This window comes from Medicago sativa, chromosome 1 (genome assembly GCF_051527215.1).
Source record: "Medicago sativa cultivar Bolivia chromosome 1, Bolivia_mono, whole genome shotgun sequence".
Classification (NCBI taxonomy): domain Eukaryota; kingdom Viridiplantae; phylum Streptophyta; class Magnoliopsida; order Fabales; family Fabaceae; genus Medicago; species Medicago sativa.
The window spans coordinates 83738992-83763325 of NC_140749.1; the positions used below are offsets into that span (position 1 = coordinate 83738992).

The 24334-nt window shown below is 31.6% G+C and overlaps 1 protein-coding gene and 1 long non-coding RNA gene across 11 annotated transcripts; both read right to left on the reverse strand.

Moving 5' to 3' along the window:
• Positions 1 to 11761: 11761 nt before the first annotated feature.
• Positions 11762 to 16667, reverse strand: LOC146958298 (alanine decarboxylase-like). Of its 2 annotated transcripts, none has more exons than XM_085739810.1 (6): positions 16535 to 16667; positions 15125 to 15337; positions 13940 to 14171; positions 13083 to 13276; positions 12731 to 12867; positions 11762 to 12437 (listed from the first exon to the last, which is right to left on the reverse strand). In XM_085739810.1, the coding sequence occupies exons 2-6, from the start codon at positions 15330 to 15332 to the stop codon at positions 11892 to 11894; spliced, it is 1317 nt and encodes a 438-aa protein (XP_085595936.1). In that variant the 5' UTR covers positions 15333 to 15337; positions 16535 to 16667; the 3' UTR covers positions 11762 to 11891. The 2 variants fall into 2 exon arrangements, with proteins under 2 accessions (XP_085595936.1, XP_085595937.1); XM_085739811.1 differs by having other exon boundaries at positions 13940 to 14249; positions 16535 to 16661.
• A 513-nt stretch (positions 16668 to 17180) lies between these two features.
• LOC146958299 (uncharacterized) lies at positions 17181 to 21544 on the reverse strand. 9 transcript variants are annotated; one of them, XR_015024608.1, is made up of 9 exons: positions 20258 to 21540; positions 20049 to 20175; positions 19552 to 19651; positions 18993 to 19042; positions 18815 to 18897; positions 18322 to 18435; positions 18090 to 18156; positions 17878 to 17972; positions 17181 to 17503 (listed from the first exon to the last, which is right to left on the reverse strand). It is a non-coding gene; the product is annotated as an uncharacterized LOC146958299 (long non-coding RNA). The 9 variants fall into 9 exon arrangements; XR_015024605.1 differs by having other exon boundaries at positions 18355 to 18435; positions 18976 to 19042; positions 20258 to 20759; XR_015024603.1 differs by having other exon boundaries at positions 18976 to 19042; positions 20258 to 20652.
• Between the last annotated feature and the right edge of the window lie 2790 nt (positions 21545 to 24334).

Consider the following 24334-nt stretch of genomic DNA (forward strand, 5'->3'; position numbering starts at 1 on the left):
ATCAAATGGATCGTTTTTCAATAAATTCATGAACAAATGTGTTAAGCATTTCAATAGTAACGTGCTTCAACTCTACCACATGTTGTAATGAACTTCAATAATTCCAAGACTCTTTTATAAATTTCATATTTTTCAAAACAATCAAATCATCAAATATTCAAACTCTTATAGCTAAACACTTGGAAAAAATTGTTGATGCTCGCAAGTCCTATGAATCTATATCTATTCATTGCTCGACAAAATCGTACACTTGCGGGAATATCACTTGGCGAATTACCTTGAACTGAAAATATTGGTTTTATGTAATCCATATCTTTGAGCAATAAACCAACAAAAAATGTATGAAATTATGTCAAGTAAGTACTCTCGTTCTCTAAAGCTTGTTTATCAATATTTACAATAATTTGGGGGATTTTCCGTAGTTTACTTATAAAACAAGTGCCAATAAAATATATGTAAAAAATACGGAAATTTGAGATTTATCACATTGTAGATTAGTGTAAAAAAAATAAGTAAATTTGGCACTTCACTAATTGTGGTATGGTATCCCTAGAATCAATCCCTAGCTATATTTTTCAAAAGCTTATCAACTTATTATTAAATTAACCGATTGTGCTCAAATAATTAATGAGTCCCTTTAAAAGATAAATGATTTGCAAGAATCCGACTTTAATTTTTTAGTGGGATAATTTTTTTCAAACTTTACTTACCTTACGGTCAAACTACGGATTACTAAGACCTTCGTCCCCTAGGAAGTTGTAGGGTTAGCACCCAAAAAAATGTGTATTGAAGACTAAAAATTTCGTTTATATTTAGTTGGATATATTGGTGAATATTTCCATTCATATTTTTTTGTCAAAAAAAAAAAAAAATTCCATCCATATTTGGTCAGTGAAATTCTTAAATGATGACTTATAAACATGAATGAAATCTTTTTTAGGAACTGAACTAGATATGAGAGTGTTTTATAAGGACTAAAATATATTTGACTCGTAAATTAAAATAACTTAAATATAATAATTAAAAAATAAAGAGAGTGGCAAGTGAGGCCAACAAAACACTCAAGGAAGGAAAAAAAATAGTTGCCAAATAAACAGATCGAGAAGATTTGGGGCCTATTTTTTCATTTCTCTTGATTGCTATTTTAGACTTTATTACTTGGAAATAAAAGATATATAACACCAGTGATAAATAAATAAGGGTTAATTAAGTTTTTAGTCCCTATAAATATTCACAGTTTTGTTTTTAGTCCCTACAAAATAAAATCACACTTTTTAGTCCCTGTGACATTTTCCTTAAGCATTTTAGGGACCAAAAATGTTGATAGAAATTTTTTATAGGGACTAAAAATGCTAATGGAAAAATTTTATAGGGACTAAAAATGCTTATGAAAAATTTTATAGGGACTAAAAAGTGTGGTTTTATTTTATAGGGACTAAAAACAAAATTCTGAATATTTACATGGACCATTTACTTAATTAATCCAATAAATAAATACAAGAGTAAAGAGAAAACTTAGACATCCAATCCAATGAAATAGATATCAATGTTTTCACTAAAAAGAAGGTTGATGCATGCTATAATAGAAGTTTACTCACATCTTCAAGAAATGGTAGAATCATTCCGAACAAAGCTCCATCACAATGAATATAGTACCGATCGCGAGGAAAACCACTTTCCTCCAGTGTTTCAATTACCATATCAATGTTATCAATAGCTCCTTTCCTAATTATCATGTCTATCAGAAGAAGAAAAATATTTTTGAGCTTAACCAATTAAGGGTCTATAATATATAGTAATCTTTCCAGTCACATTTATAAGCAAAATACAACTTTTTAGGTTCATTGAAAAACTAATGTATTTGGTTTATAAATGTGACCAAATACATTAATTATTCCATGAGCCTAAAAAGTTGTGTTTTGCTTATAAATGTCACCAGAGGAGTATATTCTATTAGAGAAGTGCTAGTAACATATTATTTCCAACATACATTCTACTATTGGCAACAATTTAAATGGATTCCACTAAACGTGTGTTAAATATAGTGTGTTAATAAAAATATGAGATTTGCTAACCAGTACCCTCAGGGCATTGATAAAGGAATCTATAAATAGTAATTTTGTCTTGAAAATTTAAGATGTTACTTTTAATCAAGTAATAATTATACAACTTTTCTATGAAAACTCACTTGTTTTAAATGCTTAACCAATACTCATAGAGCATTGCTTAACATTCTCCTAAAAATATATGTGAAGTAATGAGTTGTCAATTGAATACCTACATTTAAATTGATGATAGCTGGCTTGTCCTTATGAGCAAGAAGTAGAGTCTTTAGAGTATCTCCAGCGGTAGAACAATATTGATGTTCTCAAGGTAATTTTTGTGGGCCAATAATTGCCACATAGAATTCAAGAACTTTTATCATTTTCACTCCAATGCATTTAAGTTCTTAGTTTGTTTTATATGGGGTCCATCATGAACTTCACATGGTATTATATATTCATTTCCTTTCCTCTTCTCTCTCCTTGCTTTTGTTTTCTCTGACAGAACAGTGCAAGAACGTGTTCCTCTAGGAGAACAGTTCTCCAGCTTGTACTTCCATGTCATTCTTCTCCAATGGCTAGAACAAAATTCTCAGTTCTTGTCTCTTAAGAACATAGTGTAGAACATGCATTGGAGTTGCTCTTAGATCAGCACAATCATCAATCTCACCATTGATTAATGTGCCAACTTTTATGCATTGCATTCTTGCAATCTTGAATACTCCCTCCGTTCCTTTTTAAGTGTCACTTTTGGAGAATTTTCTTGTTCCTATTTAAGTGTCACTTTACATAGTTCAATGCAACATTAAATGTTATTTTACTAATAATACCCTTATTTATTATTGTGGAGAGAGAAATATATGTAAAGAGATATTAAATAAATAAGGTTATTATAGTAAAAATAAAAATTATTGTATCAAAAGTAACAACATTTATTGATTGTCTTGATTTGTGTAAAATGTCAAAATGTGACAATTAAAAAGGAACGGAGGTAGTATTGAATAGGGAAATGTTAACGAGTTCCTCTAGGACAATAGTTAATGAATTATAAAAAAATAAATAATAGTTTTTTCGAAAATTGTGTATTTTACTTTTTAAAACTTGAAAAAGTATTGCTTTTAATGTTGACTTTCTTTTTTCTTTCCACTTTTAGCTGCTTAACTAGTGCTCGGGGGCACTGCTTAACATGACCCTATTGAATAATGTGAATCTTGTGAGGTATACAAAATCCCATCTAGAATTTTCTTTTTCCCCTTCTGTACATATAATTACAAATAACTGAATAAAAAACAAATAAATGAATAATATATGAAATTTATACATAAAAATGTTTTGGAAATGAAGTTCAACAATACTAATGAGATTATAGTCTCGAAGGTTTAGGCTTCACAATTGCACCCAATAATACTTTAGTTCATGATCATCTCCCGTCTCTAATTATAAGCATCATTTGAGAGATAAAATTTGTTTATAAATATCAGCCTTTTTCATGGTTCTTGATGTATATTATTTGTTTCCACACACATCATTAATTATAATACCACTTTGTTTTAAAATATCAAAAGTTAATTATGAATAAATATTGTTCCCTTAAGGTACAAGATAAGGATCTTAAAATAGAATTAAACAATAAATATAGGTACAAGTTGGCAAGACCCAAAAATAATTTAGTAATAATTATAGGCAAAATATACTCATTAACTACACCATCAATTTTTATAACGATTTAGCGCATGCTTTGCAAACTTTATTTCCAATTAGGTCAGGTCTAGTCTAGATTAATTTTTTAATGTCTACAAAATACCTAAGATATGAACTTTTAACGTACTCCCTCCGGTCCCTATTATAAGCAAAATTACACTTTTTAGATACATTGAATAATTAATGTATCTAGCCTTATTATAGACTAGATACATTAATTATTCAATGTATCTAAAAAGTGAAGTTTTGCTTATAATAGTGACCGGAGGGAGTATATTGTCAAAAATCCTTAAAAAAACGTGTATTGTCAAAAAATAAAAATAAAGCTTGTTATAGTTTTTTTTTTATAGAATTTTTGACGTTTATATAGTGAACTTTTTTGAACTTTTAATTCGATGAATGATCTTTGATTTTTGACTACGTATGGTATGTACGTATCATGAAACCATATGATAAATACATATTGAAATTTGTGGTTGTACAACCGACAGCTCATTCCTTCAAAAAACCGACAGCTTTGTTAGTTGTTTTCTAAATACTCCCTCCGGTTCTATTTACAAGAAACAATTACTTTTTAGATACATTAAATAATTTATGTATTTGGTTTAGTTTCTTGACTAAAAAGTCAACTTTCTCTTGTAAATAGGACCGGAGGAAGTACTATTTTTTTTTGACTGATTTCAATTTGTGTATACCTCACAATATATGGTATTCACTGGTTAGTCTCAATTTTAATTGTATGAATAACTCGCCACGTCGTGTCTGCCTTTCGATGTGTGATCATGAATTAGGTGCAATAATAGTGAGACATGATATCTTTAAATAATTGTGTCATTTAGGAGACTGACAGTTTTATTGCTCAGGGGGTCTCTTCAATTTAAGTATCATGTCTTCGATGTGTATAGTATTTCTTGTAAGGGAAACAACTGATTCGGAGCATTCCAATATAAACTTTATTTTCTAATAATACATTAAAGATATAAACTTTCATAAATATTTATTTTTAAGATCTTTAAAGAGTGTCTCATGCATTCGAATTCGATAGCAAACCCTTTTTTAAAGATTAAAGGTTAAATTGCATATTTGGTCCATTGATTTATTTGTTGTTTTCATATTGATCCTTTAGTTAATTGTTGTTACGTTTTGGTTCTTCAATGTTACTTCCTTTGGTCCAATTGGTTATTTTCTATTAACTTTTAAAGCTAATGTTTAAGGTGGATCAACATTATAGACAGTCCACCAAAGATCTCATTAATTTGATTAACATTAACCGTTTGATATTTTTTTTAAATGCAACCATTATATCACACATGCCTACGATATCTAATGATGCACCCCCTACACCTAATCTTTTTAGCATTTCTTCATCTTCTCTTCTCCTCATCTTTATCTTCATCATATTCAGGCCCGGCCCTGGGGGGTGCAAACAGCTCAACAGAGCTGGGCCTCCCCCAGCTATGGGCTTCAATTTTTTTAATACCCACTAGTACTACCGTCTCCAATTTTTTTAACACCCCCAGCCATTTTCTGTCCTCTTGTTTTAGCCTTTTAGGCCTATTAGAATTAGGTCCTCTTGCTTTTGGTGTTAGGTGGGGGTTCCTCATGTATACGGTAGTCATTTTCACATTTGGGTGTACCGCATATATACGGCACCTTGTATTTATCTTTTAAAAAATATAAATAGAACATTGCTCTTTTAAAAAAAAAACGTTTTGATTTTATCACTGACCTCTTTTCATTCCCAGAGCCGAGCCTCCGAATTCTTAGGGACGACCCTGATCATATTTATCAAACCATATCCAAAATAAACCCATAAAAAAAACTCAAAATCATCAAGAGAAACAAGAAATTTAACTTCAACGTCATTATCTCATTTCTGCTTCGTCACTTTCAAAATCTCCACCATCCATTCAGTTGTGGATTGGCTACAAACTGCTGAACGTGTATTTGAGTATAAGGAGGTTCTAGAGGAGTAAAAGGTAAAAAATGTTGCAGACAAGTAAAGAAACACGCTTTAATTTGGTGGAAAAATCTTAAAAGGAAATGTAAGTGTAAGGAAAAAGTAAGATCAAGATGTGGGACAAAATGTGTCAGAAGCTAACTTGTAAGTACTTACATCCTCATTATTATCAATACAATTTTACTCAAAAACAATTATCCAAAAAATCTTCATACCAACCTCTTTCCTCCACCAAAAATCAAATTGATTCTCATAAACCACTAACCCATCAACCTATTTTTTCATTTAAACCTCAACTTAACACAATCAAAGAGAGAAATACCAAGATACCTAAATGTTTCATGTGTCATGTGTATGGCCATGTAGCCTTAGATTGTCCAAATCGTAAATCCATCTCCATCTTTGATGAGGAAATATATAATATTTTTGAAGAAGAAATAGAAGACATCCATGAATCATTTGAAGAAGAGACAATGCGAGAACCAATCTATGATGAAGGGAATATATTGGTGTTGACTTTTGTGAAATGCTTAAAGAAGAGGGAAGAAGAGATCCAATATATGATGATGAAAATGTTCCCAATATTCATGAAGTTTTTGAAAAAAAGGAGAAGGACGAACTACTATACAAAGGATAATATATTCCTTTTGACTCTGGTGAACCGCTTGAAATTAGAAGAATCTCACACACAACAACAACTAAAGAAGAATCATGTCTAAAACACAATATTAACCACACTTGAACCACCTCACAAGGTAAGGTTTTTGATATCATCATTGATAGTAGAAGTTGTCAAAATGTTCTATCAAACTATATGGTAGAAAAATTAAAGTTGCCGACAAAAGAGCAACCACATCCCTGCAATTTACAATGGAATAACAAGGATAATGAGGGTGTGATTAAAATCAAGTTGGCACCTCTACTACTCAATGAATTCACCGAAGGAAAAGAGGAATTTAAGCTATTTGAACTTTTAGTCACAAAGGAACTATTCATGGATAAAACAAAGATATACATGCCTCGTCCACTTCCTAAGCCACCTTGGGAAGATGTTTCTATTGTTTTTTTTTCCTTGGATTACTTTGGACTCGAAAACTGAAGGATTCTAAAATGGTAGTCGAAGACATGTTTTCAAAAATGGCTAATTTCATCATATGTGTGTTGTCTTGAGGATGAAGAGGAAAATCTTGACTTGAGGACGAACCTCCTCCAACCTGGGGAGAATGACAGAGAATGATATAGAATGTTATGGAAGTCCTAGAATACTAAAGAAAAATATGGAAGTCTCTATAATACTAAAGAATAATAAGGAAGCTACTAGACACCCTACTAAATAAAATAAAATTAAGCACTAGGGAAATCTTAATATTTCTAGATCCTTCTAGCCATATGAACTAGAGTATCCATATATCTAGACTTTTCTTTGTAATCAATGCTTCTAAATCATTCTACTTTGTAATGTGGAGCCTTACTAGAGTAGTATAAATAAGGCTCATCGCTAAGTGTTTAGGCATTGAAGAATTCAAGCATTCAAATAATAATATCTTTCTTTAAGAATATTAGAGAGTTTCTCTATTTTCTCTACCTTTCCTTTGTCCCTAAGGGGAAAGAGAGAATGAAGAAAGGAGAGGATCCAATTACCTCCTTTGTCATCACTTTACAATTATCTCGTTTGTAGTTTGTTCCATTAAAAACCCAAATCCTGAAACACATAATTAGGAAAAGGAAGATGCAGTCTCACATCTTGATAATATGTCGGGTAAATGTGATTATGGCTTCAAAAAAGTAACTGTCTTTTAATTTCATATAATAGTTGATCATTTTATGTTACGGTTCCATCATCTTTCTTTCTACCCCTAATATAAACCTCCACCTGATTACTCCTCCACTGATCCCACGTTTTTCTAAGAACCAACCCCCTCCTCCACCGCTGCTCTTCATAATTATTCCATGATTACAAGAACCAAAATGTGAAAACTAAAACTTGGTGTTTTTCTAGGCAAAGGCTATGGTGCATGACCTTCATGGGTTTCCTACCAGTGCATGACTTGATTTTTATTTTATTTTTATTGCAAAAGGGATGTGATCCATTGGATGTAAGTTGAATATTTTCAATGGTTGAGATTAGTAGGTTAAGTGACCCACTATGGTTGTATTCTTTTTAACATATATATTTATTTAATAGATGCAATTGATTTTAGATTCAATTTTTAAAAATGGTGTTTTTGTCATTGTTGAAAAATTGGAAAAAATTTCCAGCAACCTAATACGTTCCATGTATTCTTTTTAAGTGAAAATCCCAGCAACCAATGTTCATATTCAACTAGAATTTCCTTATTAAGGATTTAAGATTTTGTTTTCATCCATTCTTTTGTCTTAATAAATAAAATTGCATATTTGAAGAGTCAAACCACCGTCGTGGGTTAAACACTAGAGTTAAAATGCTTATTTTTGGTTTGATATAACCAATGTATGAATATAACGGATGGTTTTCATGGAAGTTTTTACAAAATAAAAACTCATAAAGGAAATTTAATGTTATTTGGTACTAACATATTCACATAAGACTAAATATTTTTCTAGAATCTTGATTTATGTTTTTTGTTTATTTATAATCTATCCCTGAATTAAACTGATAATATTTAAATAATACATGAATTTATGATGTTTGTATTTTATAGGGATTATTTTGGAGGACTAAAAGTATCCATTTTTTATAAAAAGATTTTAAATTAGTAACTATTTTTAGAAAATATAATATTTTGGAGGACTAAAATTACAATTAAAATTTTATAGGAACTAAACTAAAAATTCATGATTTTGTAGGGATTAAAAACATATTTAACTCTTTTTAAAAAAAATTCTCAAATTAAAATGTCTTGTTTAAAATATTATATATTGAAAATGTTGATTTTAATGGTAAAATGTGTTTCATTTACTTAAACATCCTTATAAATTACTTCATCTTGTCCTTTTTGTAATAAACAATGGGCTAACAAAAGTTAATTTATATGTCCAATTATCAAAATGACTGGATGAAGTATATTTAATATGATAGTTAGATTATTAAAATGCAATTTTTATATGCAGGGGTCGGGGTTCGAACCCTGGACACTCCACTTCTCCACAATTAAATTGTGTGAGCTCTAACCACTAGACTACTTGACCAAAAAAAATTATTAAAATGCAATAAGATTCAAAGAATGATAAAAGCTCTGTTATTATTATAAAAGACACAAGAATTTGATTCAAAAAAACAAAATGTATCCATCCATTGCATGAGAATCTTTGTAAGACTAAGTTACTAAAGATGGAAATCTTACAAAGACTGATTATTCAATGACTTGAGAATCTTTGTAAGACTGACTTACTAGAGATGAGAATCTTACAAAGACTGACTAGAATCTTTGTAAGACTGACTTACTAGAGATGAGAATCTTACAAAGACTGACTATTCAATGACTTGAGAACCTTACAAAGACTGATATACTAAATATGAGAATCTTACAAAGACGGACTATTCAATGACTTGAGAATCTTACATAGACTAACTTACTAAATATGAGAATCATTATAAGATTGACTTACTAAAGATGAGAATCTTACTAAACTTACTAAATATAAGAATCTTTGTAAGACCGACTTACTAAAGATTAGAATCTTACAAAGACTGACTATTCAATGACTTGAGAATCTTTGTAAGTCTGACTTACTAAATATGAGAATCTTTGTAACACTGACTTACTAAAGATGAGAATCTTACAAAGACTGACTATTTAATTAATTTTTGTTAAAATATTCTATTTAAATATTCATTTTTTTTTTGTAAAATATTCTATAGTGACTAATTTCATGCAAGGAAAATTTAGGCGGGACCAAAATCCTAAAAAATATTTTAGGCAGTCTAAAATCAAATGTTGGTATATTTAGAGGGATCATTTACGTATTTAACCCTGAATAAAAATAGTTTTACATTTATTAAATAAAAATTTCATTATAATTGACTGGACTATATAGTTACTCTCTTCAGTCCTATTTATTAAAGAAATTTTGGTCGCCAGAAGTTAATGTATATGATTAAAAAAATTGACCAGTTACATTCACTTATTATAGAAATTTTGGTCAATAAAAGTTAATGTATCTGGTTAAAAAAATTGACCAAATACATTCACTTTTATTGACCAAAATATCATTTATAAATATAACCGAAAAAGTATTTTATAATTTGCGTTTGGCTTAAATATCATTGACTTCACATTATAACATGAAGAAAATTGGAATTGCAAGATGGGTGTATCGCCTTAATCACACAAACTGGATATGGCTATTTTAATTAAACTGAAATATTCAAATTGCCCCTTTTTTTTTTTTTTATAAAGCAAGAGTCCAATGACATAAAAAAGGAATAGAAAACAGTCCAAAAAATGAAATGTCTTGCAGATTCCAGTCTATGTGTGCTCATATATATTATTAAAAAAAAGGAAAAAATAAATACAAAAAAAAAAAAGAACTAGGGGGACATAAACCTAACCCAGTCATTCCACACAAAGTGTAGGCCAACCCAATCGAGTGATACTAAGAAATAAAAACAACACCAGTGTAAATGTCTAACATGCGGTGTATGGACAAACCGTCAACACCGAATGAATCCAAGAACCAACAACTCCTTGCAACAACAACAAGCATAATGTCTCTTTTGAGCTAAACAGTCCAACATCAGGTAGACTGATGAGGATTTTGAACCCTCCCCTAAGTTATATAGAGCCAAACTTCGTGAAGGTGAGAGATCCTGCCGCCAACACGGATACAGAACTCCACGCCTACAATCCACTATACTGCGATAGAAAGCTTCAAGGCTATTTCTAGCCAAATCTAAATAAAGCAACTCAAAACCAATTGAAGGCCAGATCGCGGGATGGTCGATCAACGGGTTTGAGCACCACGAGCACCGCCAACACGGTAACACCCGCACCCAACATTCGCAGCAATAACGGACAACACCATTTCTAGCATAGAAGACTTGTTACGAAGCAGGTCCATGACCTTGGAGGAGCAATACAGCACTGATCAAATCAAACCCTTTCTCAAATGGCAGTGAATCCGACCGCCATCACGATAGCAGATACACGAACCAACAACTCACCATAACACGTTACAGCAAGTTATCACAGCCATTTCTAGCCAATCAAACTGAAACCTCCATCGTAAGGATCTGCGAACACGCAGAACCAACACCCAACCAGCAAAGCAAGCTATGAAGAGAACCGCCGAAAGAATCTCGAACTCAGGTACAACACCTCCGTTGAAAGGAAGAAGTTGGACCTTATCAACCAACTAAACAACAAGGAAGTGCAGCAACAGCACCGCCGCTTCCTAAATGCTGACGTGATGACAAAACCAGTCAACACGTTTCATGAAACCAAACCCAGGAGGGGCTCTACACCGAGATCGGTGTTGCAGATCGAGTAACAGCCACCTCCGTTGAGAGAAACAGAGTCTGAGGCGAAAACATAAAAACCAGAAAAGAAAGCAGCATCTCCAACGATACAGATTTCAAATCTAAAAAGAGACCAAAGTGGTCCGCCACGGAGGAGCAAACAAACTCACCGCCGGCCATTAATAACCACCCCAGAAGGGAGGTTAAGGTGGTGACACCGCAGGGAGGTTAAGGTGGTCCACTAATAATTTCTTTAATTTCAATAATAAGGTTTACCCAATGTAAAAGGTAATACATGGTGCCTGGACCTACAGCTGAAGGTAACATAACAAGAAAATCATATCGCACGCATACGCGACGCATACCGATCTCGCACGGGAGACATCGCCGTTTTTCTATCCCATAATGAGTCTTCCAGTGTATGTCAAACCCTATTTGATGATTCTTAAAGGTTTACTTCAACGCAGTGTGTGTATACTGCCCTTATTTCCTTGTTGTTATTCCTCCTTGTAGAACACCTATTGGTTGCAAAACTTGGAAACTCTTATTTTAAATACATAATAATTTAAATTATATTTGTTTTCAATGTAAAAAGGTAAAAAAAAATAATACACATTCAAATAGATAATTGTTTATAACGTACATAATTTATAAATTTCAACTAAAATATTGGTACAAATTGATGACAACAGCATTGGGTAAATTATTTAATACAAATATGTATCATGCAATACATTTTGTCCTATGTGAATCAAATATGCAGTATACAGGTACAATTTTCAGCACCAATTTTGTCTGCAAGGCACAAAGGCTTTCTCAATCTTGTTTTGATAAACTCATCAACAAAGGAGTCCAACATTTCAACAGTAACGTGCTGCATCACTACCACATGTGAAATATCTCCTTCATAAGCTAAATTCCACTTTCGAATAAACTCACAATCTAAAGGCTTCTCAAAAACAACTGTATTGCTATATTCATTCAACATTGTACAAATGCCGGCATCGCGAAGTTTCCTTTTTAGGTAACATGCATTCATTATGCACTTATGCACTTCATTCTCAAGCCCTAATAAACCCTTTTTTTGCAAAGCATACCAAATAAAGATTGAAGCATGTCCACTTCGACTACCCGTGATTGTGGCATCCCTAGAAGCAATCACCTCGATATCTTTAGATAAGGTGTTGGTGTGTTCTAAGCGAGTTAATAAAACACCACAAGGAATTGGACATCCCAAAAACTTATGGCCTGAAATGGTTATACTTCCAATGGACTTCTTGAAGGTAATCCTTGGAGCCTATTAGATCACCCAAATAGCTTTATAAGATTAACTTATATCTGAAGAAAAATGAAGGTAATCCTTGGAGCCTATTAGATCACCCAAATAGCTTTATAAGATTAACTTATATCTGAAGAAAAAATGTGTGAGTGTTTGAAAAAGTGTAGTGGCTATGCTAACTTTCATGGAGTGATGTTAATTGAGTTACTGAAAAGAGTTAGAGAAAACTTAGACATCCAATCCAATGAAATAGATATCAATGTTTTCACTAAAACGAAAGTTGATGCTATAAACAATAAAAGTTTACTCACCTTTTCAAGAAATGGCAGCATCATTCCGAACAAAGCTCCATCACAATGAATATAGAAACGATTGCGAGGAAAACCGCTTTCCTCCAGTGTTTCAATTACCATATCAATGTTATCAATAGCTCCTTTCATGGTTGATCCTAATTAATCATGTTTATCAGAAGAAGAAAAATATTTTTGAGCTTAAGCAATTAAGTGTCTATACTATATAGTATATTCTATTAGAGAGTGCTAGTTACATAATATTTCCAACATACATTCTACTATTGGCAACAATTTAAATGGATTCCAGTAAATGTGTGTTAAATAGAGTGTGTTAATAAAAATATATGTTAATGTGTTGTTAATTGAATACCTATATTTAAATTGATGATAGCTGGCTTGTCCTTATGAGCAAGAAGTAGAGTCTTTAGATCGGCACAATCAATCTCACCATTGATCAATGTGCCAACTTTTATGCATTGCATTCTATACATTCTTGCAATCTTGAATATTGAATAATGTGAATCTTGCGAGGTATACAAAATCCCATCTGGAAATTTTTCCCTTCTGTACATAAAATTACAAATAACTGAATAAAAAATAAATAAATGAATAATATATGAAATTTATACATAAAAATGTTTTGGAAATGAAGTTCAACAAAACTAATGAGATTATAGTCTCGGAAGGTTTAGCTTCACAATTGCACCCAAGAATACTTTAGTTCATGATCATCTTCCCTCTTTAATTATAAGCGTCCTTTGATAGATAAAATTTATTTATAAATATTAGCCTTTTTTAAGTTTCAAAATATCAGAAGTCAATTATAAATACATCTATAAATAAAAACTACTAATTTAGTAATAATTATAGGCAAACAATACTCATTAACTACATCATCAATTTTTATACTCCCTTCCGTCTTTATTATGAGAAAATTTTCAAAAAATAATTGGATCATATTTATAAGAAAATGTCACAACTTTTAAAATGTAATCATTATTTATAAGACTTTTCTACCTCTTGTTTCATGACTGTCTTTTTAATATCGATTGATGCATTTAATGTTTCACAACTTTATATAATAAATGTATATTTTCCTTAAAAAAAATAATAAATGTATATTTGTATAATATTTAAAAAGACATGAGAGAGTAAATATGAGTGAAAAATATCATTAAATATTTATAAAAAAAGGCCGAATGGAGTAGATAAGTTCACCAAACTTACCCAATTAAAATCCCATGAAGATTTCCTTCAGTCCCACCAGTTGTGACGTATCCCCAATACTTACCTTTCTCTATCTCCCATAATTTAGCAAACCAATCAAGCACAGAGATTTCAAAATCTGTTGAATTTACACCATAACTACTACCCATAAATGGATCTCCAGCATTGTTTATGTGAAAATGTAGCAAAGGTGCCAATGCGTCGTAATCAAAATTTTGATTAGTGGGGTACCCTGCTTTAACAAATAAGTACAATACACCCATCAATGTAGATCTTGCAACATGAGAATGAAGGTCCGACCTTTTTTTTCCTTGTAAAAAAAAAGACTAATATTTATATCTTTGTATACTTTAACCTAATATAATTATATAAACGTCAAGGAGATCCAACGAATTTTTTTTTTTTTTTTTGAAGAGAGGGAGATCCAACGAAGATGGAATTACATTCTCATTTCTAATGTTTTTATTAAACTACTCTCTTCTCAATTCTCATATATCAAAATATATACACACATATCTCCCTACTTATGTATTAAAAAAAATTATAATCTCCTCCATCGAGAGAAGGACGGAGAAAAAGGATATTGCGATTTGTGGGTACACTTTAATAAAATCAAAATTCTTTTCAATTCACAATATCATTGACTAATTCACACTTTAAACCCTACTACAAAATATAAAAAAATACAAAATAAAACTAGTTTTTTTTTAAATATTGCTAAAGCTGATAAAATATGGCTATTTGAAAACTGAATTTTATACTCTAAATCATTAAGTTAATAATAAAATATTTAAATTTAATTATAATTGACATTGAAATAATAATAAAAAAAGAGTTTTTTTTTTAAATGTCGGCTTAAAGTTTGTAAATATTATAAAAATATTTTTTTATGTTAAAATAGATTAAAGTGTAAAACATATTTAATTTTAATTTTAAGTGGGTGAATTGTAATCTAATCATCTCTTAGAGGAGCGGAGTATCTTTTCACTTTTCAAGATGAAAGAATGTACATTATAAAAAATGAGTAGAAATTAATTGTGTCTATTTTTTTAGGGGAGTATGTAATCCAATCCCATCAAAAAAGAGGAAGATAAAAGAGTGTTATTTTTTTTTAGTAGTGAAAAAAGAGTGTTATTTTAATGTAGAGAGGAAGAGAGCTTAATTTACTCCTGATAAAAAGTATACCCAAAAAATGTGATATTTTTTTATTTAGTGTCCCCACGTAGTGAGTAATAATTTCATCTAATTTGGCATGTGTCTCCCCATTGCAATTGGTGACGGCAAGGCACATATGTCCATTGTTATTCTCTTGAATTTCTCTCTCCTCATCTTCTTCTTCATAGTGCTCATTATTGAAACATAGCTCCATGCTTTTCTTCACTGGATTTTCCATTGTCTCTGTATTTATGTGTAAATTGTGGTTAGTGACACCAAAAGAGTGCAAAACTCCAAACGAGTGAATTTTATATGTTTATATTTTTATTAAATTGTTTAGCATTTTTGACGAGTCCCATGTAACATTCTTTCGTTTTGGCTTGATTTGATGATGTTGGTTTGAGTTTTTGAAATGTAATCTTCTTAAGATCTTATATGTTTGATTCTTTCTGATACCAATTTTAGTGAGTTAGTTTAGTTTTCTTCAAAAAGAAAAACCATTCTTTAAAAAAAAAAAAAGTCCCGCGTAACATTAAAATAGAAAAATGTTAGATTGTTTAGATTGGCAAATGGCAATGGACATTTTTCTTTATTTATCAAACATTTGGGTGCCACATATAGCATCATCTCTCTTTTCTTTTGGTCCCCACATCAGGGACAGGGCTAGAAATTTATCTTAGGGGAGCCGGATTTAAGAGTATAACTTAGTAAAGAAAAAATAAATTTTTATATGTATAATATATTCAAGAAAGTTAAGAAGTCATATGATATAGCCGAAAATTATAAGAAATTTCAAAGATATAAGAAAGATGAGTTCCTTGAGGCTTGCTTTAGTATGATGAGACTAAAGAAGATTTTTGAATAGTAAAGAAGGAAAAAAAATGAAACAACAAAATGCAAAGATAAGAGGATAAATTCAAGATAAAATCACGAGCACTCAATCGTTGTTATGAGAGTGCGTGAATAACACTGCATGCAATAAGTTAAAAAAGTTCCCAAAATTGAACCTAGGAATCATAAATTGATAGTTGTTAAGGATTAATGTTGGTTTGTAAATTGCAAACAAAACTTCACTTTATTTTTCATTGTTATGCATTCTAAATACAATAGTTAGTGTAATAAAGCTTAGAAACTTAAATGTTCAAGGCTAATAATTGAGTAAAAAAATTCATTATACAATATAATATAAAGTTCACAGAAAATAAATATAGTAACTGAAAAATATAATTTCGGATGTGTAGAAAAAGGTGTACAAATATCATTACTCTTTTTAAAAACACCACATAATTTCGGATGTGTAGATAGAGGGGAAGAAATGTCTCAATTAATTAATTAACTAATTGCCACTGTTAATGGTGATATATTGTCAACAACAAAAAAATGTTACTGGTGATATGATGAAGTAAGTTAATAAAGGTAGTGAAGATGAAGAATGCTAACCTGCTTGTTAATTTGTGCCGGAAGGGTCTTTTCTTTATGATGCAGAATCTTCTTTATTTCTCTCTTGCTAGCTCGTTGCTCTCAACTTCCCGTGGTGTATATAGTTTGTCATCAAATCCTCCTTTATATATATATATATATATATATATATATATATATATATATATATATATATATATCTTTTTCCCTCACTCTCATAATATACATAATATATATTTAGTGTATTATTTGGAATTAATACGTATCATAATAATTACTTATATCAATTTTCCACTACAAGAAATTTGCCATTTAGCAACAGCAAAAACCGTTGGTAAAGGTCCAAAATACCGTTGGTATAGGTCAAAAACCTATACCAACGGCTGCCTGCTGCCGTCTACAATACTATGGTTATACCAACGGAATTTGCCGTCACAATAGCTTTATACCAACGGATAAAAAGCAAGTTGCTAAAGATTCTGAGCTATAGCAACGGAACTTTACACCTATTTAATGGTTTTAGCCAACTGTATATCCATTGGTATAGGATCATACTGCCCGTTGCTATAGGTCTTTTTTTTTTTTACAAATAAATATTTTTGTCTAAAACAAATAGTTTTTAAATAACAAAAGTTTTATACTGTTTTTTTATATGCACCACACAATATTTAGAGCAAAATAAAAGAAAATTTCAATTATATTGTCAAATTAACAAGTCTTACAAACATTGGAAACTAACATCTTACATACTAACAAAGCTACATGGTATCAAGCTCTTATCCTTATAGAATTAACTTAATACAACCTATTTATGACTTATGCTCGGATTTCTATTAACGATTTAAGCATCTCCTCTTAAGGAACTGGAACAGACAAGGTTATCAACACAGTCGTTGAATCATATTTGAAGTCGGCACACACTTCAGCGGATGCTGCAAGGAGGTAACCTTCAAACTTGCCACTGTCTCTCACCTTAACAAATTCACTCGTCTGCAACATGGGAGAGAGAGAGAGAGAGAGAGAGAGAGAGAGAGAGAGAGAATTATCAGAATCCAACAGGAAACACACAACACAAAGCCTACGGCCTACAATAACAAAACACAACAAGGAGAACATAAACTCAATCCTAAAAGAAATCTCATCAACAAAAAAACGCTTATGCCATGTAAAAGTAGGTTTAACATTTTGCCCACTATCATCTCGGTCATATTTTAATATCAATATTAACTTAGCACCTACTTTCATAGTAAATACAAATACATATTTAAGTGGCTGGAAAAATATCATACTACCAGTAACTTTAGTGTATTAAAAGTTAAATCCCACAAAAAATAATGCTAATTAGTACCTCAGATGATAAGTACCTTGCAAGGTCTGAAGAGAAGTGGCTTTCTCTTTGTAAAAAATTTACATGTAGTGCTTGAAACTTAGTAGTTTTATTCTTCAAGGAACTTTCAAACTGCATTCATGTAATCAAAAAACAAGAATTAAACAAGTTTTCTGCAACACATATTTCCCTTCATGGTAATGATTCAGTTAACAACATCATTCATAAACCAATTTGTATTTTAAATACCTCTTTGAAACCGGTATTCAGGCGAAAACTTCTCTTTGGAAGGTGATGGTGATGGATCATCAAAGATCTGCCAAAGAAAGCAAGTATAATTATATATTATTTGCAAACAGAAGTATATTGCACAATCAGATTGGAAAAATGGAGCTGATATGTGCAGCATTTAGTAAAACAAAAGGAGACAAATAACATGAAGAAGCATTAACGCGCAACTGCAACATAAGATTGACAAGACCTTCATTAGCTGTATAAGGGAATTATCATGTACCACACTCGATTCGATGTGCTCTCCATTCTTGTTCTTTTGAAATTTAGCACTCTCTTAATCCCGATCAGCCTTGTAGCAAACCTGCAATAATAATTTCAATTTCAGACATATCAATTGCAAAGGAGCAAAATGCAGCCCCTAAACACAAACACAACACCCCAACAGGAAACAAGACCAAACACACCACACAAATCCTACGTCCTACTCTGTGGTTGTGAGGGTCAAATGGATGCAACCATAAAAATGGCAAGAATGATATAAAATAAAACTCGGGATTCAATTTTAAAAAGTGTCAATATTTTGCTTCGGGATAAAAATAATTCAGAGAATAGACTCAAAATTACTTATGAGTTAAGCCTTCTTTTTTCCTCCATCATGAATTGTTATACACCATAAGAATCAAAACTTCCACTATAAAAAATCACACAGAATAATACTTCATGAAAACAACAACATCTACCTTACAAAAAATCAAGTATGTAAGTCCACCCCCATCATTACTCTTAAGAGATCCAACACCCATTTCCTTTTGTAGTAGTCTATCTGTTTCACCACAAATAACATTATGCTATATTCAATGTTCACCATAAAACTAGCAAGTAGAACTTTTTCAAGAAGTACATGCAAGAGCCATTGACATTAATCTCTTATCTTTAGCATCAAGATCCGCAGGCTCAACAAATTCCTCCTGTATACAAGTTCCATGACCAAAATGAAAATAAATAAATAAATAAAATTGCTCCTATCTTAAATTCACTATGAATAAGATAGATTTTTAACATTGGAATAACTTTATCATATTTTCAAGTATGAACCCTTCAAAGCTGCAATAGAGGAGAACAAAATCAATTCTCCAAATCTCAAGGTTGAAGCAAATGTAGCAGAAAATATCTCCATATTCAGGGCAATTAAAATTCCATTCTCTAAAAACCAAGAAACACAATCTATGACACACTTATTTAACATGAAACCATTCGTTTACTATATAGAAATATAAAAAAAAAAACATAATAAAATGACCCATCACTAGATTTAAGCGGTACCGCCACTGGTAATTTAATACTAAATACCATACTATTCAAAAAGAAATACAAAATACCGTAAACATTACTCAAATTTTCATGAAGTATTCATAATATGAAATAAAAGGGATAGCAATATCGAAAATAGCTAATAACAATTATATACAACTAGTACCAGTTATTGTTTTACTATTGATCGGTCCGCTTTGACCGCTTGCCACTTCTGACACGCACCGACACGGCCTGTTGCGGTTGTCCTAATTTTTCCGCTATAGCTGTCGGCGTAGCCATTTTGACAACAGAGTTGAATGGACAAGAAATTAGTAACAAACATGAAAGATGTTATAATATAAAATAACTTTATAAGATAGCACAACAGAGTCATATACAACACACTCAAAGTCCCAACAGAGTCACAAACAGAGTTCCAACACTCTAACCCTATCATTATTCTCAGTTTTTTTCTTTTTCATTACCAACAAAGTCACAAACAACACACTCAAAGTCCAAATTTTTTCTCTAAATCCCATCTACTCATTGCTACCCAAATTAAGAGATTGAAAACTGATTTCTAGATACAATCATACAACAACTACACAACACACACCACACCTCTTCAATACGCAACAAATAACACACTCAAAGTTACAAAAAGAGTCAATTTTATATTACCTTCAAGGAGATCTGGTTCTAGATATTGAAGATTGAAACAAGCTGTGACTGAAGAAGAGGAGGAAATCAATTAAAGAACTGGGGTCGATAGCACTAACTTTTGAAAAACTGAGATCTATTACATCAACTACAACAAAACCTAACAAAAATGAGTAAATTTTGAACTTGAAATGCAGTAGAAAATTGTATAGAACTAGGTTTTCCCTTACCTTCGGTAAAGAGCTCTGCTGGAAGTGGAAGTTGATTTCTCTGTACAAGTTATGACGGAAGAGGATGATGAAATCGGTTTTGGGTTTTGATTGAGAGGTTGAATTGATTTCAGGGAAGGATAGGGTTTACAATGGTTCGATTGAAGGAAGTGGAAAGATTGAGCGATTGAAGATGGGTTTTACGATTGAATTGATTCTGATGAAGGATAGGTGTAGGGTTGTGAGGTTTTTGTTTTATTTTGTGTGAGCAGTTTAGTTTTGTGAGAGAAAGAAGATGGTGAAAAAAAATAATAAATTAATTGAGGCTAAAAATTTGAGCGCTTATAGACTTTGGTTTTGGAGGCATATGAAAATTTCGTGAAAACTAATGGCACCTTTTCTCTCATACCCTATGCCAACCGTTGATTGAAATTTTGGTTGCTATATCTTATCTATTGCAACGCTTTTTTTTGCAGTTGCTAAAGGTGTCTGTTGCTATATGGCAAATTTCTTGTAGTGTTCAATACAAATTAAAAATTAGATTCTCAAGTTCGATTTTATCCTGTGTAATATCTATAGGTTACATGTTTTTTAAAAGATTAGTCAAACTTTCAACACCTTATTTGATGGAAATTACAGAAGGATAGAGGTGAAGTTGAGGAAATGTGAAGAATCATGAGATGAGAGAGGGCCAAAGGATGTCATACACTTACACACTCTTTGTTTCTAGTGAAAGTGAGTGGATGGATAGTAAGAAGGAAGGAAAGTTTATAGATAAGGGAGCTTCCTTCGTTTGGTATCTCTGTCTGAGAGGAAAGAAACTATGGTTTTGGTGGATCCCACATTCAGAAACATTTCCGCCCAAATGAGGAAAGAAAACATGGAACGAATATGCAATTGGATAAAAGGACAAATTTGTCCTTCTTGGATAAAGGGCAAATGCGTCATGATCACATATTATTGTTCTTGCAAATTAATTGTTTCTTGTAGTGTGTTAGGGTATCGTATCTTATAGTATCCGATAGTATTTCTTAGGGTTAAATAAGGGTTGGTGTTTAATTTTTGGTATCAAGTCATTTTCTTTGGGTATTTAATGATAGAAAATGCACAATTTTTCAGGTTGTGGACAAGATAAAGTCGACATCTTTCATGTGGTTGAAAGGAAAATTCATCAATCTTCCTCTTAACTACCATGGGTGGTGGCTTTGTCCGTTCATCACTTTAGGCATTGGTTAATTGGTGTTTCTTTTTGCTTTTTCCGCTGAAGCGGTTTGGTGTTGTAATGTAAATATTATCGTGTAACTGTTTGAACTTGGGGTATTTCTTCTTTAGCACATCTTGTGCTGAGAAGGCCCTCTTTGGTGTTTATTCAATTCATTTTAGCCTCTTCAAAAAAAAAAAGTCATTGTTGAGATTACTTATTTTTATGATTTGGTCTTGATCAAAGAAACTATGGTTTTGCTTCTTGGAGTATTACTTATTTTTATGATTTGGTCTTGATTTAGATTGAGTATGTCTATAAATAAGGGTTGGGGTTTAATTTTTGGTGTAAAGTCATTGTGGAGATTTTAAGAGAATTTTTTATATAAATAATAATAATAATAATAAATTAATCCTCTTAGCGGAACAATCCCAAAAACGGACCTTAATTAAACCATCAATCAAAAATCAAGCACCTTGAAAGGTTCATGTGTTTACCTCCTAAAGCGCAGAGCCTTTGTAGCGGAATTGATTCTGATCAAGCAAAGCAAGTGTAGTGATACATCTACTATTCCACACAAACTGATCTCTCCGATAATCAATGCTAGCCAAATCGAGCGTAGCTTTTGAGAGACTAGGGTTTGAGTGTGGCTAGGGTTTTCTGAACCTTATGAAGTGTGTATCATGTTCAACCCCTTTGTACTTGTAGACCCACTTATGAGCACCATATCTTATGTGGACGTGTTTCTCTATTTTCGTAAATTAAATAGTAAGTCCTACTTATTGATTTAATTACTAATAAGTCCCTCTTATTTATTATATTTGATAAATAAGTCTCACTTAGTTACTTATTTATTTATTTATTTCTTCTATCTATCATGTGTGTGTGATCATGTAGTAATGTTGATAATAATATTAAATTAGGTGTCCAGATTAATTTTATTTGAAAGATAGTCCTGATTAATTTTTGAATGTCTACAAAATACCAAGATTCAACTTTTAGAGTATATATTGTCAAAAATCCTTTAAAAAAAACGTATATTGTCAAAAAATAAAGTATGATATAGTTATTTTTAGAATTTTTGACGTATATATAAGGGACTTTTGGAACTTTTAATTCGATGAATGATGGACTTTGATTTTTGACTACGTATGGTATGTACGTATCATGAAACCATAATTACATATTGAAATTTGTGGTTGTACAACCGCCAGCTTATTAGTTGTTTTTTTAATATTTTTTTGGCTGTTTTCAATTTGTGTATACACACAATATATGGTATTCACTAGTTGTCACAATTTTAATTGTATAAATAACACAACTCTTACATATGGATCAAAACAATCAATTTGGGAAGACATACACCTGCTTCTTATGATGAATAATAATTCCCACGTTGTGTCTTCCCAGTCGATGCGTGATCGTGAATTAGGTGTGCAATAATAGTGAGACTTGATATCTTTAAATAATCGTGTCCTTGCAGGAGATGAGGTTGGTTGTAGTAGACTGGATTCCCACGTTGTGTCTTCCCAGTCGATGCGTGATCGTGAATTAGGTGTGCAATAATAGTGAGACTTGATATCTTTAAATAATCGTGTCCTTGCAGGAGATGAGGTTGGTTGTAGTAGACTGGCAGTTTTATTGCTCAGGGGACTCTTTTGTCTCTTCAATTTAAGTATCCTGTCTTCAATGTGTATTTTTTTTTGGTGATCGGGGTTTGAACCTCAGATCTTCCATATTTTATGCATTATCCATACCAACTGAGCTAAGCTCATGAGGACTGTCTTCAATGTGTATAATATTTCTTTTAAGGGAAACAAATGATTCGGAGCATTCGATATAAACTTTATTTTCCAATACATTAAAGATATAAACTTTTCATAAATATATATTTTTTTACACAATAAATAAATATTTATTTTTAAGATCTTTAAAGAGTGTCTCATGCACTCGATAGCAAACCCTTTTTAAAAAGTTAAAGATTAAGTTGCATGTGTGGTCTATTAGTTTATTTGTTGTCTTCGTATTAGTCCTTCATATTTGGTCCACTTGGGTTGGTTGAGTGTTGTTGGCTTGAAACCTTGGAGTATGCTCCTCTTCAAGGTTTCAGGTTTAATTCTTTCCGGTGCCAATTTGAGTGGGTTATTTATGTCAGTCCAGTTGGTCCTTTTCAGTTAACTTTTAACACCAATGTCTAAGGTGAATCAACATTGTAGACTCTGATCGTTTGAAGCATCTTATCATCGTCGGCTGCTTTTTTGATCTCTGTTGGTGGTGTTGGAAAATTGATTGTTGTTGATTTTTCAATGGGTGTTTTGGTGTATTTTTTCTTTTTGGTGTAATATTTGGGATTTAATCCTTTTTATATATAATATATTTTGTCATTCAAAAAAAAAAAAAACGGTCCACCAAAGACTCATTAATTTGATTAACATTAATTATTTAATCTTTTTTTAAATACAACCATTAGATCACACATGCCTACTATATCTAATGGTGCATCCCCACACCTAATTTTTTTAAAATTTCTTAATCTTCTTCATTTCTCCTCATTTCCATCTTGGTCATATTCATCAAACCAGTGTAAGAAAATTATTCAATATTATATGAGATAGAACACACTTACTTGTCGGATTGGATGTCATGACTGAGTCTTCCTTTGCCTTTCACGTGCTCCGGTTCTTAGGGTTGTCGATGGGGCAAACCACTAATGAGCGTATTATCAGAGTGATGGCAAAGGGGACCTAGCCTTTCTATTTATAACCGTGCAACCCTAGGCACCACCCATCATGGGCCTAGTGTTTGGGCCTACACTATATTTCTACACAAATCAGATTAAGTGCCCAAAAGCCCATTATTAATTGATCACTTTTATTAGGGCATAAGCATCATCAAAT

Excerpts from the sequence above, each read along its gene's own strand:
- LOC146958298 (XM_085739811.1), bottom strand. The coding sequence starts at position 15,332 with ATGGAAAATCCAGTGAAGAAAAGCATGGAGCTATGTTTCAATAATGAG. Across the intron at positions 14,250-15,124 it reads AAAAATATCACATTTTTTGG|GAAAAAAAAGGTCGGACCTT; the intron begins GTATACTTTTTA and ends TTTTTTTACAAG. Across the intron at positions 12,868-13,082 it reads TATCATCAATTTAAATATAG|GATCAACCATGAAAGGAGCT; the intron begins GTATTCAATTAA and ends ATGATTAATTAG.